Consider the following 18,971-nt stretch of genomic DNA (forward strand, 5'->3'; position numbering starts at 1 on the left):
AATAATCCTGGCACTTTGACCTCCTGGGCCTCATTTCCCTGAAGTGACCGAAGCAGTTATGACCACCTCCTGACTCTTTTAAGTGGCAGTATTGGCACACTGGCTCCAAGGGAAGCTTCATCAAGACCAGCTCAGGTCCCCAGGACAGAGTACTGTGCGGGCCAAGGACTGTGCTGGCTGTGGCCTGGGAAACTCGAGATCCCCTGGACAACACCCAAGAGCAAACTCTGCATTTTCTCAGATTATCTTTGCTCCTTCCCCCAACGCAGACGTGGGCTTTGGAGGGAAGATTATAACTATTTCTCTAACACACTTGGGCATATTTGCATTTGTTTTTAACACATTTCAATACATGCACCCTACATTCTGTTCAGAATATATGGCACAGAGCTATAAAATGGTTTTTTCTTCAAGGCTATTTCTCTTCACAAGATAAATCATTTCTAAGCCAACAGCTGTCCTTTTTCATAACTGTCAAGGGAGGGAGCAGGGAAACCTCTTTTCTGAGAAATGAGGAGGAAACAACATCAGAAAAGCCCTGGCTTTGCCTGTTTAGTCTGCTGAACACGACTGTTTAGCAAGCTGTCCGGTGACTAGGAGAAGCATCCCTTGCTCCCAAAATTGAAACTCAGGTTGAACATGGCAGACAGGAACATGCGACATTAACAGCACGTACGAGGTACTGAGGCCCATTCCAAGTTCTTTGCCTGTATCAATTTATTTAGTCCTTATAAGCACTCATGAAGCAGACACATGATTAGCCCCATTTTACACATGAGCAAACTGAGGCAGAAAAGGGCAGGGACTTGCCCAGAGTCACACAGTTTGAAAATGGTAGCAAAGAGTTTAAGTGCAGGTAGCAGCGCCCTGGGCCCTAAGCATGCACATGATGTCTCCAAGTGAACAGGAACTGCCTGCGATGTGGGGCAGAAGTCACCCTACATGCCACTGCATGCCACTCAACGTTGGGTCAATGCATCGTCATTTAAGCATGCGGATTAGCACAGGCATGAATACTTCCAAATAGATGATTTCTGCTAACAAAACACTAGAGAAAAAGAGAAGTAGAATATTAGAGGAAAATAGAAGTGATAATTGTTACAGAAAAAGAAACGCATCCAGAAGCATTAACAGAGAATCCTGGAGGCAAAACAACTACCAAACAAAACAAACACCTGTAAAAACAGGCATAAGAGCTCCCAGTCCTGGAATGTCGAGTCACAGAACCCTGCTCAGATTCCTGAGCCCCCAGTGACCACTGCGTTGAATGAGGCTGATAAGGCAAGGAGACTGTTACCATGTTGCAGTAATATCCCATCAGGAAGTCAAAATAAGAAAATATTTGGTGTTTTGGGAAATTTCATTTATGTGCAATACTTTACTCCCTGAGGTGGACATATCTTTCCATTTCAATTCATGTGTAATGTATAATATAAATATACTTATATTACAAAATATAATTAAAATAGTATAAATATAGTAACAATTTAATACATATATATTAAAATTTTAAACTGTGAAATGATTTTAGACTTACACAGAGAGGGAGAGATAGTTCAGAGAGTTCCCACATGTCCTTCACCAGCTTCCCTTAATGGCAGCATCTTACATTAACCACAGCATAGCTTTCAAAACTAAGAAATTAACACTGGCCCAGTACTATTATGGAAACTACAGACTTGATTCAGATTTCCCAGTTTTTCCCCTAAAGTCCTTTTCCTGTTCCGGGATCCGACGCTGCATTTAGTTGCCACATCTCTTTAGTGTCCTCCCGTCTGTGGCAGTTCCTTGGGCTTTCCTTGTCTTCACGGACCTTCCCACTTTTGAAGGGTCCTGGTCAGGTATTTTGAATACCGTTCTTGAATCTGGATTTGTCTGATGTTTTCTCACAAGTCGACTGAGGTTTCAGAATTGGGGGAAGAATCCCAGAGGGGATGCGCCCTCTCAGCACGTCCCATCAGGGGCTTCATGACCCTGCTAGTTTTATTTGTTGTGACACTATCTTCATCACCTGGTGAGGTGGCACCTACCGGGTTTCCCACTGTCCAGTTACTATTGTCCACTTTATAACGAAAAAATATCTAGGGGGAGATGCTTGGAGGCTACAGAAATATCCTGTTTCTCCTTGAACTTTTACCCACTATCTAGAATTCATCAATGGACTTGCCTGCAGCAATTATTACTGCCCTCTTCTCACAGCGGTCCCCTCTTCCCCCATCCCTCCTACCTCTAGCAGCTGGAATCCTTCTCAAGGGAGAGTTATCAGCTTCTATGTGATGTGCTTTCTCCTAACTGAAGGAAACACACATGGCTGAAAAGATGGATAAAACTTGAAAAGTCTTTTTTAAAAAAACTTATTTTACATCCATATTTCAGAGCCAGCATTCGCACTACTATTTACTTCTTTTTGTGACATTTATTGAGAAATCATTCACATACTATGCAATTCACCCATCTCAAGTGTATAATTTGAGAGCTTTTAGTATATTTACAGAATTTTGCAACCATTACCACTATTCAGACCACCATTTATAATAAATATTTAATGTCTAAGCTACATATATATAGAGAGAGAGAGAGAAATCTATTACCTTTTCTATTTCTGTAATGAACTAAAAGGCCCTCTCTTCCTCAAACTGAGCCAACTGAGCCTATTCATGATTTTATATACAAATAACAAGGAGATAAAGAAGTGATCATTTATTTAGAGTCATTAAAAAAGTCATGGCAACTGTCACAGGAGGGTCCCCAGGGCTGGTGACCTCAAAGGGAAAGTATAAAACCCTTTTGAAAACCAGACAGGTCCTCTCTGAATGGCCCCATGTGGGTAAATCCACCTCATTAGCCTCATTACCAACTGCACATGTAGAAACGCCCGTGAGCGCACAGCCCCCGGCTCTGAATCACAGATTAAGGTAAACTCACAAAGACTGGCCAAGCAGGTGCATTTCCAGTGAGGTCTTTCAGGGGTGAACTAAGATGCTTTCACAGCTCACATGGTTCACTGACTAGGACCGATGTGATAAAAAAACCACAATCTTTGAAATCTTTGGTTTTCATTTTCTTTGTTCTTCAAGAAGACGTTAGACCAGCTATTTTTATTGGCATATGGAGTCCATCACCCACAGCATTCATGATAAATGAGCAGCAGACACGCACTGCAGAGCCGAGGTCACACTAAACAGGCCAGGGTGCCCATGCTCCCATGTCACATTTGTGATGTGGTTATATCCCCTACAGCAACGGTCAGCTGCAAAACTGAAGAACTTCCCTTAAGTCAGAACAGAGAAGGCAAGACTTTCCCGAGAGATTCATTGGCTCCTTGTGGGTGAATCTAAACAGCATCTCTGCCTCCTCCTGTCCTTCTTTATTCCAACTGTGGTCAGTGTCCACTGCTCCCCACAGAGCAAATGAATGCACGTCCTGGTGTGAACTGAGCTTCTGCTCCAAGCCCTGCGTTAGCGGGCATTACCTCAGTTAACCTTCACAACAACCCTGAGAGACCGCCTCGCCATCACCATTTTGCTGTGGCCTAGAGAAATTAAGTGACTTGTTCAGTCTCAAAGCCAAGGCTTTGAGACGGATCCTCGATCTTAAGTTCTGCCCTTCCCATGGCACTAGAGCTGCTTTCCCTGACACTGACATGTAGGGTCCTTGTCTCTAACTGCTCATTCCCTGACTCCCTTCTTGACTCCTCCTGCCCCCACCCCAAACTCTAGAGGTAGCTTTGCAAGCTCAGGTTCAGAGAGCTGAGTGCCACGGTGCTGGCAGTACCCCACTCCCTGTGCTATGCAATGCCAGGGCATTCCTATTGAGCAACTCTCGCTGCCAGTCACTTAAGAAGCCAAGGCTTGGGTGTGGGAAGGACTCCTCCTGAGCTACGGCCTCAGGGCCAAAGCCCCTGTCCTTTGACATCATTACTGCTTCTTGATAAGTCATCATAGTACTCAGACAATTTTATGAAATATTAGGTAAGAATTCTCCAGCTATGAACTGGGAGGTAACTTACAGACACACAGGACATGTGTGCTAGGAGTGGACAACAATGCTTCACAGACATTACTTTGGTCCTTTTTAGTTCTGCCCAGACTTCTGAGTCCAGTCCTTCTTAGTCTAGCTCTGCAGAGTTAGAGCTCTCTGCGTGTCATTAAAGAATTGAAAAGTTAAGCCAAAAGAAAGTTGTAATTGTCTATTACATGACAGGCACCATACTGGACACTTTGGGAAAATATAAGTTATTCAACACATGGGCCCTGCATTCAAAGAGCACAAGAAAGTACGTAAGAAACATAAGTAAATAGTGAAGACTGTGTATGTTACAGCCAAGTGGTACAGACTAAATGAACTAAGAATTTAGATGGGAGAGACAGCCTCATTAGCTGGAGGAGCCAGGGAAAACTATAACAAAGCTGAACCGTGAAAGGAAGAGAGGAGTTTATAGGAAAAGGGAAGCAACGAGCATTGCAGCTGAAAGGAACAAGACCAAGACACACATGTACTCACTTAGGAATATTTACGGGACATCTTTTCTCTAATTTCTTGGTTCTTGCATTAAACTCCTTCCACTAGACCAACATTCCCCCAAAAATGCACCTTGAAAAAAGAAATCTGTGGTCAAAAAGGCCTGAGAACGCTATATACCACATCCCTCTCCAGAGACCCAGTGAGGCAGAGTAGCATACTAAAGGCTCTGAGAGGTCCTACATCAAAGAAACCCTCGCAGGGCTGTTGGACCCAGAACTTTCTAAATTTACTTGACCACAGAACCCTTTTTCTGCACTTGACTCCTATTTCCAATCTGAGAAACTACTGCTCGAGGGATCACACTTTGGGAATCACTGCATTACACTGGGGAGGAGGACCTCCCCACAGTGGCAAAGCCTGGAGTGGAGACCAGGTCTTCTATCTCTTCACACTCCTTCCACTCTAACTGTGAGTCCAAGGAATTCTACTTTCTGGGCAGCCCTCATCTCAGTTGTCTTACTATCCCCTCCAACACCATGGAAATAGCCCAGAAATTATGCTTCAAGATTCAACTCATCTTTCCCTCGTGGAAGGGACACAAAGATCCTTTTCTTTTGTTGCTCAAATTCCTTTTGGCACACACAGTCAATGTAATAGATCACAAGATTTTCAGAAAATGTTCAATGATTATTTGGAAAATTTATAAATGGCAACAGAATACGCTAAATAGTTTTTATCCATCCAGATTTTTAAAATATATAAATATGTTCACATATAACTAGAACAAGAAATGTTCTTTCGGGGTGAGAGAAAACCTTCTTAGGGCAATTTAGCACAGAATCGCTGTCACTAAAATTGCAAGTACGTGATAGGGTGAAGTCAGCAACTACACTCCCTAATGGACAGACACACACACAAACACGATCTAAAATGGCAGACAAACCTAACAAGTCATTTGTTTTTGGCTTTGAGCTCTATTTCTCTCCTTAAATGCAGCTCAGTTTGAAGCCGGGAGGAAACCGCGTTGGGAAGCACGTTCTGTACGCCTCCCCACACAGTCCTCCCTGCCCGCGCTCAGGGACGGCCTGCAGCCCAGAGCTCCTCCTGCTGCTGCTGCAGAACATCCACCCGAGCAAAGAGGCTGTCTGGAAAGCACGCAGGCGTTCAGGAAATTTCAGATATGTTCCCTGTTACGCGCAGGTGCCAGAGAGTGGGGGGGCTCAGGGTTTCACACCCTGCCCCGCGGGTTCTCAAATGGGGGTGATTTTACCCTCAGGGGACATTGGGCAATGTCTGGGGACATTCTTGGTTGTCACAATGGAAGGAAGGGGCACTACTGGCATTTGGTGAGTAGAGGCCAGGGATGCTACTGGAAATCTCGCAGTGCACACGACAGGCCCCACCACAGAGAGTTATCTGGCCCAAAATACCAATGAATGTAGATAAGCAGGAACATGCTGGATTAAAGCTATAATGAGAGGCCATGATCCTGACCCATATATCTTTGTGTTGAGTACAAAATAGTGAAGTGGACCTGTTATAACTGCCTCTCTCTCAAAAAAAAAAAAGAAAGTGGCAAATATTTAAACTGTAAAAATAAACAAGAGGTACCAGTGCGGGAACTAGATTAAATGTGAACATTGATGAACAGCTCATAAACGAGCAAGATTTCATACGCCCAAAGCGCATCACGATAACTCCTTGGTAGTTTATTATGAGAGCACTGGGTATTTCTAGACAGCCGCCAGGAGAGCTCTGTTCCAATAATGAAATACTACAGTGTTCTTGGCAAGCCCGCACTCTTTCAGTAAGCTACGTCACAAGATTCAGCCACACCCACAAATTTAAAATAATCATAAAACACTGGATTTCAAGAGATGTCAGAGCACTTGAGAAAGTGGTCTCTGAAGTATGATACAACCAGCTCTCCAAGCAAGATGCGAGGAGACTCACCTTTACTATCATTTATCATTAGCTTTTACAAATCTCAAAAGACATCATAGGTCGCAGAAAAAGAAAGAAATAACTCAAGTGAGAAGCATCTTTATGCAGTGTAGAAAGAAACTGGACGTGCATAATATGTTAAAAAAGCAAAGATACTAAAACTGCAAAATGCTGCTAACTTTATACTTAATTAAAAAAAATTGTAAAAACCAAATTGAAGGGCATTCCAAGTCATCTGCCACAGACCCGAAGGCTGCTTATTATTTCACACGTTCTACTGCAGAATTAATATAAAGTTTTAGAAGTAGGAAAAAAAAAACTAACCTTAAGGTTATCAAAGGTTTTGACAGTCTGCGCCAAGTCACTGACACTCCCTGGCGATGCTGTCCCCTGTCCCCTAGGGCCTGAGGACAGCCGTGAGCCGTCAATGGCCTCAAAGCCAGAAAGCAAGGCCTCTGAACAGCTGCAACGAGACTCCTTCGCTCTCTGACCCGCTATCAGGTATGTCTTCAAACCTACGGATAAAAATTACAATCAGCACAGATTGAAACCACTGCTGGGTGAAATGCAGCTCGATCTTGCTCTCTGTGCAGGACATGCTCCTGAAAAGTTGAGAGTAAAATGAAAACGTGAATAGTCATATTGTACTGTTGACTTCCATGATCTTCTCAAAGAAACGCGCAGCCTCAGGGAGAACGTTTGCCTCCAAGATACACCATTTACTCACATTAGTTCTCTCTGAATAGTGGCTGCACATTTTACCTCGAGGGACTGAAATGAGCATTAGAAAGTTCCTCCCTGAAAGGGTCACCTGATCTCTTTATGAAGGCAGCAGATCCAAGTGCTGGTGGACCCTCTACATTTCCTGGGTTTATTTCGATCTGTCGATAGTCACTGACATTTATAATGGTCAGTCTAGACATAAGGATGATCTAGAGAACAGACCATTTTATCTCTGTCAGGGACTGCAAAACTAGCATGAAAAGTAAGACCAATGTGCATTGACAGGCGTAATTAAAACCTCTCAATTCAAATTATCAAGTATCTGTTTTCTGTTGGATCCAAACATTCACAGCAAGAACATTCAGCTTTTGTCAAGCTGCAGCCTATGTGAACTTTATTCTTTCACAAAATCTTCATTAAAAAAAAGTTGGTTAAATGGACAATTAACCTACATCTTTACAATTCTCATGAAAGGCTGAAATATCACACTGATGTCTGCTACACTGTTAAGTAGCTGTTAACAGGCAGGTAGGTCAGGAATTCAGAAGAACTATCTGCTGGGAAAATAATAAGGAGAAGATTTTTCAAACAGAACCCAAGGAATTTCTGAAAAAGAAGAAAACCTTATTAAAAGAAATCCATTGTTAGTCCTTACTGGAATTTAATCAGACTGCAAATTTATTGAAGGGAGTGACAATGTAATTTATTCAATAAACATTTATTTTAGGCCTGGTGTATGCTATACACGGAGAATAAAATCAAGAGGAGAACAGGGTCCCTGTCTTGGAGAGTTTAAGCTCCAACAGAAGGTGGTAGAGGAAAGCCATCAGGGCAAGATTCCATCAAGAGGGGATGTGTCTACACTCCTGAACCCATGCAGTTTCTTACACTTGGAACAAACTTAATAAATGCTTTAAAATTAATTAATCAAATAACCTAGGGGCTACTTAATCAATAACCCTTGATTATTTTATAATTATGCCACCATTTCAACACTTCATCTTCCTTCATCTCCCTCTCTCCTCATAAAAACGTTACGTGGCGTATGTTTTTAAGTCAACTGTTCTGAAAATTTGGCTAGAGTCCCTGAGACACCCAGAGACATCCTAGAGTATAGCCAAATCACAGCTGGGAACCAAAAGACTTAGACGAATGATTTTAGGTGCTAACTGACCCCAAAGGAGATCAGTAAAATTCTCACTTTTACCTAGGTCCTGAACTTCTATGTATTTTTTTCCCCAGTGTGTGTTTAGGATCAATTACAGTTATAACTAATTACACGTGTAAACTTAAAATGGAAAGGGAACTGGAACGTTATGAAAGAGTAAAAGCACCTTTGTGTGGATTTCTCAGACTCTGTCACAGACAACACTGAACTGATTTTGTCGTTGTGCCTGGGGAGAGTCAAAAAATGCCACCTCTGTGGGCTTGCCAGGGAAGGGTCCTATTTCTGACGTGTTGTGGACTCTCAGAGCTGGCAGGCTTCTTCCCAGCTTCACTGAAGAAGTACAAGGAGCTGCTCTAGTGGTCTCTCCCAGACTCCCAAGTATGACAGATATGTCACCCGGCAGTGGCTGGGGAGAGGGGCCCAGGAGAGCACAAGCTGCTACTGCACGGGGCCACCTGGGGAACCAGAGGGAAGAAGGACTTTTTTTTGGTGAGAAAGATTCACCCTGAGCTAACATCCATGCCAATCTTCCTCTATTTTCTATGTGGGATGCCTCCACAGCACAGCTGATGAGTGGAGTAGGTCCGCATCAGGGATCCAAACCTGCGAGCCTGGGCCACCGAAGTGGAGTACACAGAACTTTAACCACATGGCCATGGGACCAGCCCCAGGAAGGACTTTTTTTATTACAGGGGGTGAGGAGCTGCCATTGAAGGGAGAGGTTTTCCATTACGTCTGTAGCTGGCCCTGACCCCAGAACAGCGTTCTCTGAGATGCCAATGGCTTGGGGCTCCTCTGTCTGTGGCTGCTGCTCCTGGTGGGTGAAGACTGCCCTGGGAATGTGAAGCCAGGATGATCAGAGAGGCCCTGCTCTCAGCCTTCTCAAACCCAGGAAGGGTCCTTGGTCAGGTAGCTTCTTATGCCCTCCCTGTGTATTCCAGACCTGCAAGAGAGGTGATGGGGGCCTTTCCTGGAGGCACGACAACAAAAAGAGGGAATAGGCTGAGCCAGCACACCTGAAGAGCTGAAGCCTGAATCCGACAGACCCGTGCAGGATGCTGAAGCTACTACTTCAAAGCAAGAGCACACCCTCCACCAGGGAATGTGGAGCAACAGCCACCCAGCTCTGTGGCTGCAAACTCTAATACTGCCTTGGGGTGCAGATCCCTGAGGTTTGCTGTTGTTACTTTGAATTGTGATTACCGAGTCACTGCTCCTTCCCCAAACACTTATTAAGTGCCTCCTGTTTACCACACAGTGTGATGGGTGCTGAGAGGACAAGAATGAACAGGTTAGCCATGACCCCTACCTGTATGGGTCAACGTCACCTGAAGAGGGATCTAGAAAGCAGGTAGGTGTGACTACAAAGTCCCAGGACAAGGAAGCAAGGGTGCTCTGAGGAGCACAGAAGGGTGGCACTTCGCAAGGACCTGAGGGTGAGGGAAGGCCTCCTGGATGAAGTGCCCCCAAGCTGAGGACTGAAAGATGAAGAGAGGTTAGCCAAGCAAAAGCCAACAGGGCAGGGGTTGAGGCAGCCGTCATCAGGCCATAGGTGTTACTAGAACAGTCTGTGAACAGGCCCTCCAAAGGGAGCCTTTCCCAGGCATAGTCAAGAGACGGAAGTGAGTTTAGTGTGGCTGGAACAGAAATGCGCGTGAGGGAATGGCCAGATATGAGCTGGAGCCTGGGCAGGGTGCATGTAGACCAGCTCCAGGAGTCTTCACACTGGGGGCAACAGCGGGTCGGGGAGAAAGAGTCATGAGCAGGCACGAGGCTCAGGAAAGGCCAGCCACCACGTCCTCACTGTGTGACCTGGAGGAAGAGACTTCGCCGCTCTGCATCTCAGTTCTCTCATCATCAGGCGAGGCTAAGAATAGGACTTACCCCATAGGGCAAACGTGAGGATTAAATGATTAGCACACATGAAGCTTTTGCAACAGTGAAAACTCAACAACATTAGCTGTTATCATCAATGTGAATGTTTGACTGCTTATCACTGGGAGTCTTTTTCATGCTGTATCTATGTGCGAAAACATTTGCAGAACTGTTAAATCAATAATTGCTCCGAATTTGTTTCTAACTTGAATTCTTCTTTAGGGAGCCCCTAATGACCAACTTGCATTGATAATACAATACTGCTAGTGTTCCAAAGGTCAAACGATATGTATGTATCCACAGCAAGCAAAATCAGTGAACTAGTTAAGTATCTTTTTATTTATGCTTCAATATGGAAAGCCAAATTTAAAGCGAAATCTTTTGCCAAAACTGGAGGGATATCAGCATGATTCGGTAAGTAGGAGCTCAGCTGCCCGATGTGAAATAGCCCAGGAACTGAATCAGGGCTGTGTGATAGAGTTCCAGCCTCCTCAAAGTCTTAAGTCAAGAGAGTTTATAAGAGATAAAGATTTAATGAGTAACCACACACGTGGACCCTGGGGTCCAAGTTCATTAGAATGGCTCTTTTGGAGCAGAAGGTCAAAATAAGGCAGCTAACTGATTTAAGTATAATGTAAACAGGAGAATAATTAATAAGATTTTTAATATTCTTTCCTGGTAATTGATTCTAAGTCTCACCAGCATTGATGCCTTTTATCAGCTTAACTTGCGAGAGGCTAGAGAAGCAGCCTACTGTGCCCCCGTGTGACGGAGGAGCTTGTCTGTGGCACGTGTGTCAAGGAGATTGGCGTGGTTAACATTCTCAAACATTCTTAAGTATATCATCAATTCTTTGAGGACAAAAACTGTGCCTTGTGCACACCTGGGGCTTGGTTTTGGTGAACTGAGTGTAATGTAAGTGAGTGCCAAAGTCCGTTTTGGAAAAGAAAGGCTATTCTGGCCCTTCTTTATCGTGCTCATGTTCTGCAGGCCTCTTGCTTTGGAGTGAGATATCCTCACGTGCAGACAGTCAAGGCCTGACTGTCAGCTCCACAGAGAGAGGAGAATAATCAGGAAGGAAAGAATGTTTTGAGACACAACCTTGGGAGTTAGCAGAATAACATAACAAACGCCTGAAACTTGCATCACTAATGATGCGAACAATTAACACAAGAGGGCAATCAGTTTGCCTATTCCATTAATTTTCTAAAAAGTTATTTCACTCTGTGTTGTATTCTTCCTGGTAACTAGGTCTGTAATGGCTAAGTAGCATTTAAACTAAAATGTGGTCAGTCAATAAGGAAAGTAAAGATTAATAGTGCTCTTAATCTAGCAAATAACCAGGGCCTACAAAATTACAGATAGAATATTTCATAATTACCTATTGCTTTTGCTTAAGAAGACCAAAAGCTTTGGTGAAAAAAAATAATCATTTTTCTCCTTGTTAACATGAAAACACTCTAGATGGGTCTTTCTACTCCTATGGAAAACAACTAATCATAGGGACTCATTCATCCTGGTTGTGCCAACACTTGACGAGAAATCACAAGCTCCTACAGCAAATGGCTGTTGGTAAAACTTAACTTCTTTTTAAAAAACGAAGTCTCAAATAATAAAATGCAAGACAGATTTACCCAAGCAGGTGAAATAAGCAAAGGGTAGGCACCATGCCTTTTTAACTTGATCTTGACCAAAACTTTGGGCCAACAAAACAAACTTTTGAAAGAACACACACACACACACACACACACACGAGTGCACATTCTACACCCTGCTCTTGAAACAATGCTTTCTGCACGCAGCTTCCCTCTCTCTACCAGTCCCGGGTAAATGTGCTGCCATCACGGCCCAGTGTGGATGACAGGGCAACCACTTGGTGACCACATTCTGTGTACTGTCCTCTTCTTCACTTTCATATCTGGCATTAATAAATGCTGCCCTGCTAAATGCTATGCTGCTGAGAACTAACATTGGGAGAGTCCAGTGGCAAGACTTCAGGACCCACTGCTCCCACCTCTCAAAAACTCTTGAACTATGCTTTTATCCCACGGGCCTTCACAAAGGCCACAGCCATGAGTTCTTTGAAAGATGACATTCACTATACCCATAAACAGCCTACAAGGTATTCTCTCATTCATTTCTTTTTTCATCAGAGTATTCCTTAGAATACTCAGAGTAAACAGAGGAAACTGAGGAAGGGCACCAAGTAATGCTGATAGGAAATTAAACAGGAGAGTGGAAGGATGGCAGTGAACGTGAGGACAATAAGCAAGTGATGACACACATCTACACCAAGAGAGAGTTGCATGAATGCAAGTCTATGTGCCTAAACGGGACTCAGAGGTGACAAAAGGCATTTTTACAGTGAGTTTTAGAAAACAAAAGAGAAATGAAGGTCTATGATAATTATCTTGGAATATTGTCATACAACAGAGTTTAAATGATCAGAAGAGGCTCTGAACCAAGAGAGCTAGAAGGAAAGGTGTCGGCCCTGAAGTAAACTAACCACTAATAAACTGTGCATTCACCAAATAATAACAGAGAATGCCATCAGACAGAAGACAGCACGTCAGGTTATGTCTGAAGCAGGGACAAGAGGAGTCACGGACTGTATTCTTTCCCCTAGAGAACTGAGAAACAACAGTTAATTCTAAGATTTTAATAGTTAATAGTTAAACTAATAGTTTAAAAATTAATAGTTAATTTTAAGAGTTGCAGATTTAAGTACAGAACACAATGGAAAATAGATTCTAGAAAGAAGATAAATGAAAGGTTCAATTTAAAATCTGAGACTAGGTGGCAGCTAAATAATTGAAAAATAAAACCAAAAAAGGGAATACATTGAAAATAGAAATAAAACTATACAATGCTAAGTGAAAGAAGCCAGTCACAAAAGACCACATACTGTGTGATTCCATTTATACAAAATGTCCAGAATAGGCAAATCCAAAGAGACAGTAGACTAGTGGTTGCCAGAGGTTCGGGGATCGGGGGAGGAGGAGCAACTGCTAATCGTACAGGGTTTCTTTGTGGGGTGATGAAAACGTTCTAAAACTAGATTGTGGTGATGGTTGCATAACTCTCTGAATATACTAAAAACTGAATTGTGTATGTACTTTAGAGGCGTGAATTGTATAGTATGTGAAGTATTTCTCAATAGAACCCTTTTTTAAAAAAAGAAATAAATCTATGCAAACTTTAAGATGCAACAGTTCTGAGATTCAGAGAAGAAATAAAATAAAGCCAGTGAGAAGTACACTATGTTTGGGAATTCAAGGTAAAGGAGTGGGCAGTGGCAGGTAAAAGAAAAATATTAAAAATGAAGGCTTGGAAGTAGATAATGTGGCAGAGCTAGGATGGAAAAACATACAAATAAGAAATAAGGTTACATAACCTCAAAGAACTAAAAATTCAACACAGCAAGAGTTCAGAAGCCCGAGAGAGATTAAACAAAACAAAAGTTTGACCTTCCACGAGATATCTCCAAGAACCATCAAATCTGCAACTCTCACTACTGCGGTCCAGTCCAAAAGAGCTGGGCCAACGCCCAAGCTGTCTTCATAGACTGCTGACCCCAGGCCCCTCGACAGCAAGCGTTCACCGCGCAGCACGGCCGGCCCGAGCCTCAAGCCCGCCGCTGCGCCACAACGAACAGGAGCTCAGGCTTCCCGGCTGCCACGAACACTGCTGTCTGCTTTTCATCCGCAAGCACATTTATTTGCAAAGGCATTTTCTTCTGGCGCAGGGGCAGTGCTCCCCACACTGACACTTCCTGTGAGCATCTTCAGCTGGGAAGAAAGGCAACATAGCCAACCTCACCCTACCTCATCCGGAAACTTCACATTATGCAAAGAAAAGTATACAATTCTTGACTAGCCTTTCCTGGGAGTAACCATACCAGTGCCTTCGCCACCTGTTACTTGGTGGAAATATTTATCCAGGCTTTTGGCTTGCTCCCAAATCACATTTCCAGCACAGTCACATGCTTGCTGTGAATTTCCTCACTTTTCAAGTCAACTCGTTTTCAACTCGCATTACGGTTTTCCCTCTCTCGATGAGCGTTTTGCATACTGGCTGGGAGCACTGAGCAAAACAGTTTCCCAAACTGCATTTTCTTGTTCCCAAAGACCACATGGCAGACTTGCTTAAGCCATATAACTGAGAAACCCAAAACCTCTATTTTGTGATCAAGAAGCAATATCTTCTTAGATATCTCCAATTTTTCTAATTTCATTTCAGCCCTGGAAGGTAGTCTTTCTTTTTTAGACCTTTTTCAGAAGAACCAAAATTGTGTGTTGTGTGGTGTGTTTTCAATAACCTTAAAAGTGTTGCTGGGCATTAGACGAGAAGTTAAGAGCAGGCCATTCTGGCACTCGGGAGGGTATCAGCTGGATCATTCGCTCTCCCACACCAGCCTCACGGTGCACAGCATGTGGCTGTGATTTATGCCTCAAGAAACTCACAACTATGTGGTAGACTCACGCATAAGCAAAACTGAAAGCGAAACCAAGGCAGTGAGTAGTGAGTGCCCATGTATAAGAGGACGAGGGACGGGTCCCAAGGCACAGCAACACGCAGAGATGCGGCTCATACGAAAACGTGACATGGAGCTGCGGTCAACAGCCCCTCATTCACAAAAAGGGGGGGATGAGTCTTCAGAAGTCCCTTGTCTTAGGGTGGAAAGTTGAGCTCTGCTACAGACCCTAAAAGAGAGATGGAAGTGGGCAGAAGGCCAATGGATTCAGACTCCAGGGGAAGGAAGGTTCCAGACACTCCAGCAAGCAGGTCCCTGCCCAGTGAAGGTGCTGGCCCCAAACAAGGCAGCTGAGTACTTGGAGAAGAGGAGACATGAAGAGCAGCTAACACCATGGGAAAGAGACAAAGTGTTATTCTGAACCATACTACACTACAGTAAAAACACAGACACAAAGTTTGAGGATCTAATGTAAAATGTAGTGATAACACTGTACTATATAACTGAAATTTGCTAAGAGAACAGAACTTAAATGTTCTCACCAAAAAAAAAAAAACACATAAATATGTGAGGTGACGGATGTGTTAACTAGATGGGGGAATACTTTCATAATGTATATCCAATCACAATATACACTTTAAATATCTTACAATTCTATTTGTCAATTATACCTCAATAAAGCTAAAAAAATAATTTAAAAAACCACACAAACAGAAATACATCAAAATATTAACAGGGCAATAGGATTACGGAAAAAACTTACTTTCTGTATTAGCTATCTCTCTTATTTACTTTATGATTAAAAGAAGCAAGAATTTTTGACTTTATTACAAAACATTTTAGACACAGAAATGTGTAAGGAGAAACAGGCTGAAGACTCGTGGTCCCACCAGGCTAAGAAACAAGACGTCACCTGCAGGTTCCCTGTGAGCCTACCCCAGACGCAAGGCCTTCTCCCTACTGAGCTCCTGACCGTCCTGAAAGCCAGCGCCACGTTGCTCCTTCCCATGTGTTTCCTTAGATTTTCACTGCATATATATGTAATGCTGAACAACGTGCAGCAGTAACATGTTTTTAAAAACTTACATAAATGACATCATTTTACAAGTATTCTTCTGCAAGTTTAGTATTTTTGGTTCAGCAGTCTGTCTGAGATTCATCCATATTGATATGTGTGATCTGTGTTCATTTACTTTCAATACTATCAAGTTCCCCACTGAATAAACACACCACATTCAAAAAAGAAAGACTGAAAGTACTGAATTAATTAACACCAACTGTAAACTCTCTGTCCTGTTAAAAATAAAAAAGAAATATGATAAATAAATAGGGTAAAGATAACACAAAAATACCACTGATTAAAGAATACATCATAAATATATATTTAAGAAAGAAATGAAACTTGTGGAGACCAGTAAAAAAAAAAGTCAGGAGAGGAGTTCAAGGATGAAAGAACAGTTGCTGGAAAAAAGGAAAAGAAATCAAACTCAGCAAAGGCGGCAGGCCAAGCACCAGAAAATCACATGAAAATGAAAAACCCAAACAGAGAAATAAAATAAAAGGAATACAGAGCTCTTCAAATTGTAAGTTAACAAGGCTGAGAGGTAACTCCATTATCCCTGGTTAAGAAAATCCTCATGGGGCTGGCCCGGTGGTGAAGTGGTTAAGTTCCTGCACTCTGCTTTGGCAGCCCAGGGTTCACAGGTTCAGATCCCAGGTGTGGGACCTACACACTGCTCATCAAGCCATGCTGTGGCAGTGTCCCACACACAAAATAGAGGACAACTGGCACAGATGTTAGCTCAGTGGTAATCTTCCTCAAGCAAAAAGAGGAGGATTGGCAACAGATATCAGCTCAGGGCCAATCTTCCTCACCAAAAAGAGAAGAAAAGAAGAAGAAATCCTCATGACTGCTGTAGATTTAGGTCAATATGCCTGTGACTGACCACACTTAGGAAATGGACGGGGGACTCAGGGAATAAACTAGGACCAGGCTGACTTGTGGCCAGGTTTGGGGCAGACACTGGCCCAGTCAGGTCAAGGGCTCAGCAATACAGCTCAGCCCCCATATTTTAGCAACATACAGCTGGGCTTAGAGAAGCTTGAGAGGGGAAACCAGAGGAGAAAGTTCCAGATGGTTCTAGAAAACTGATGAGGCTTTCTTCAAACTCCTGAAAGCAACTGTAAGTGATGAGATAAGACAGGAAGTGGGTTACTGGAGTGTGTAAAGAATCCAGACCCAAGCTGCCCAAGAGAATCTTCTGCGATGAGGGAAATGTTCTACGGCTGTCAGTTCAGTAGCCATTAGCCACGTGTGGCTACTGAGCATCTGAAATGTGGCTAGAAATGTGGCTAGGATAAGTGAAGAATTGAATTTCTAGTGTTTCTTCATTGTAATTTAAATTTTAAATAACCACATGCGGCTAGCTGCTATGGTATTGAACAGTGAAGATCCAGAGCCTTCCTTATTGGAGAAAAGAAATGAACTGGCAACAGAAAGCTCTTTCTTATCTTTACTGAATAGAGAAGATACGTAAGGACTATTAAAAGAAGAATGGGTAGAATAAAGAAGAAACGAAATGTGAAACCAATAAGTATTAACTTTTATTTATTATAGATGACATTTAAGAGCAAATACAAGGGGGAAATTACCCTGTACACTAATAGCAGGAATAACCAGTTGGAAAATAGGATAGAAATAGATATTCTATCAAACAAAGTAGTAGATAATCTCTAAGAATAAGAAAACAGGAGAGCTTGGAAACATTGAATATTTTCCAAAAAAACTTAAAATGGGTTGAAAAGCTGCTCCAAAAATCTAATTCAGAGGCTATCTGTATATAGCTCAACCTTGCTTGACATATATTCTTCCTAAATATCCTTTTAATGTGAATATTTCTAAGATAGGCCATATTTTCCACTTTTTTTTTTTTTTTAAGATTTTTTATTTTTTTCCTTTTTCTCCCCAAAGCCCCCCCGGTACATAGTTGTATATTCTTCGTTGTGGGTCCTTCTAGTTGTGGCATGTGGGACACCGCCTCAGCGTGGTTTGATGAGCAGTGCCATGTCCGCGCCCAGGATTCGAACCAACGAAACACTGGGCCGCCTGCAGCGGAGCGCGTGAACCTAACCACTCGGCCACGGGGCCAGCCCCCATATTTTCCACTTTTTATCCACTTTAAGTTTCACCACATGGTTTCTAAAAGCAGTTTGTAAAATGAACACCAAGTCTCTGATCTTTCACACTCATTAAAAGCAACACATGCAGTAAAACACTCCACTGAACACATTACCATTTCGTGGGGGTTCTCTCTGGCTCCTTGAGGCTTGTATGTTTAACTAGGCACACGGCCACAATGCTAATAGGATTTGGCACAAACCGACCAGGCCGGGCTGGGAGAAGATGTTTCAGGAGTGGTATTCTTGTACTGTCCCTTCCACTGAGGCCTCAGGCCCAGGCAACTTCATGAAGCAGGTAGACTAACTCTGGTCCCTTCACCTACCTGCCCTTTCTTTCTGCCCCTCCATGATCCCACTGCCTCCAGGGTCCCCTCCCTCCCCCCAGCCTACTGTCTGAACATCCACCAGCAGTGCACTGTGATCAACAGCCCTGTGAGCACTGTGAAGTTACACACAATGAGCACTGAGAGCACCAGAGACCGCACTCCTCCCACGAGCCAAGGTTCTGGGCTGGTAAATATACACATGAAAAAACATTCAACATCATTAGCCATTTAGGAAATGCAAATTAAAACCATGAGATATCACTACATACCTATTAGTACGACTGAAATGAAAAATACTGACAATACCAAGTGCTGATGAGGATGAGGAGCAACGGGAACGCTCGTACACTGCTGGTGGTAATACAAAATGCTACAACCACTCTGGAAACATCTTCAACAGTTACTTACAAAGCTAAACATAACTGACCATATGCCCCAGCCACTCAAATCCTGGATATTTACCTTGGAGAAATTAAAACTTATGTTCACACAAAACACTGTACACAAACATTTATAGCAACCCTCTTCATAATTGCCAAAACTTGGAAACAACCTAAATGTCCTTTAGTGATTGAATGGATAAACACATAGTGCTGCATCCACAGGATGGAATACTGTTCAGCATTACAAGGAATGAACTACAGACACACAATAACAAGGATGAATCTTAATCTTTCACTTATACTTGGTGAAAGAAACCAGTCTTAAAAGTTTATATACTATATGGCTCAATTTTAATGACACGTTCCCAAGGGCAAAACTACAGGGATAAATAACAGATTAGTTGTTGCCGGGAGGGGGGGGGGGGGGGGGGGGG

The 18,971-nt window shown here is 43.0% G+C and overlaps 1 protein-coding gene across 1 annotated transcript in view; it reads right to left on the reverse strand.

The window, feature by feature from the left end:
• Positions 1-18,971, reverse strand: part of ADCY9 (adenylate cyclase 9) — a 105,547-nt gene that overhangs the window by 29,750 nt on the left and 56,826 nt on the right. Inside the window, exon 3 of the mRNA XM_046666549.1 lies at positions 6,733-6,923. Coding sequence (XP_046522505.1) covers positions 6,733-6,923 — 191 coding nt within the window. The remainder of the gene's footprint in view (positions 1-6,732; positions 6,924-18,971) is intronic.

The sequence above is a fragment of the Equus quagga genome, chromosome 7 (assembly GCF_021613505.1).
Source record: "Equus quagga isolate Etosha38 chromosome 7, UCLA_HA_Equagga_1.0, whole genome shotgun sequence".
Lineage (NCBI taxonomy): Eukaryota > Metazoa > Chordata > Mammalia > Perissodactyla > Equidae > Equus > Equus quagga.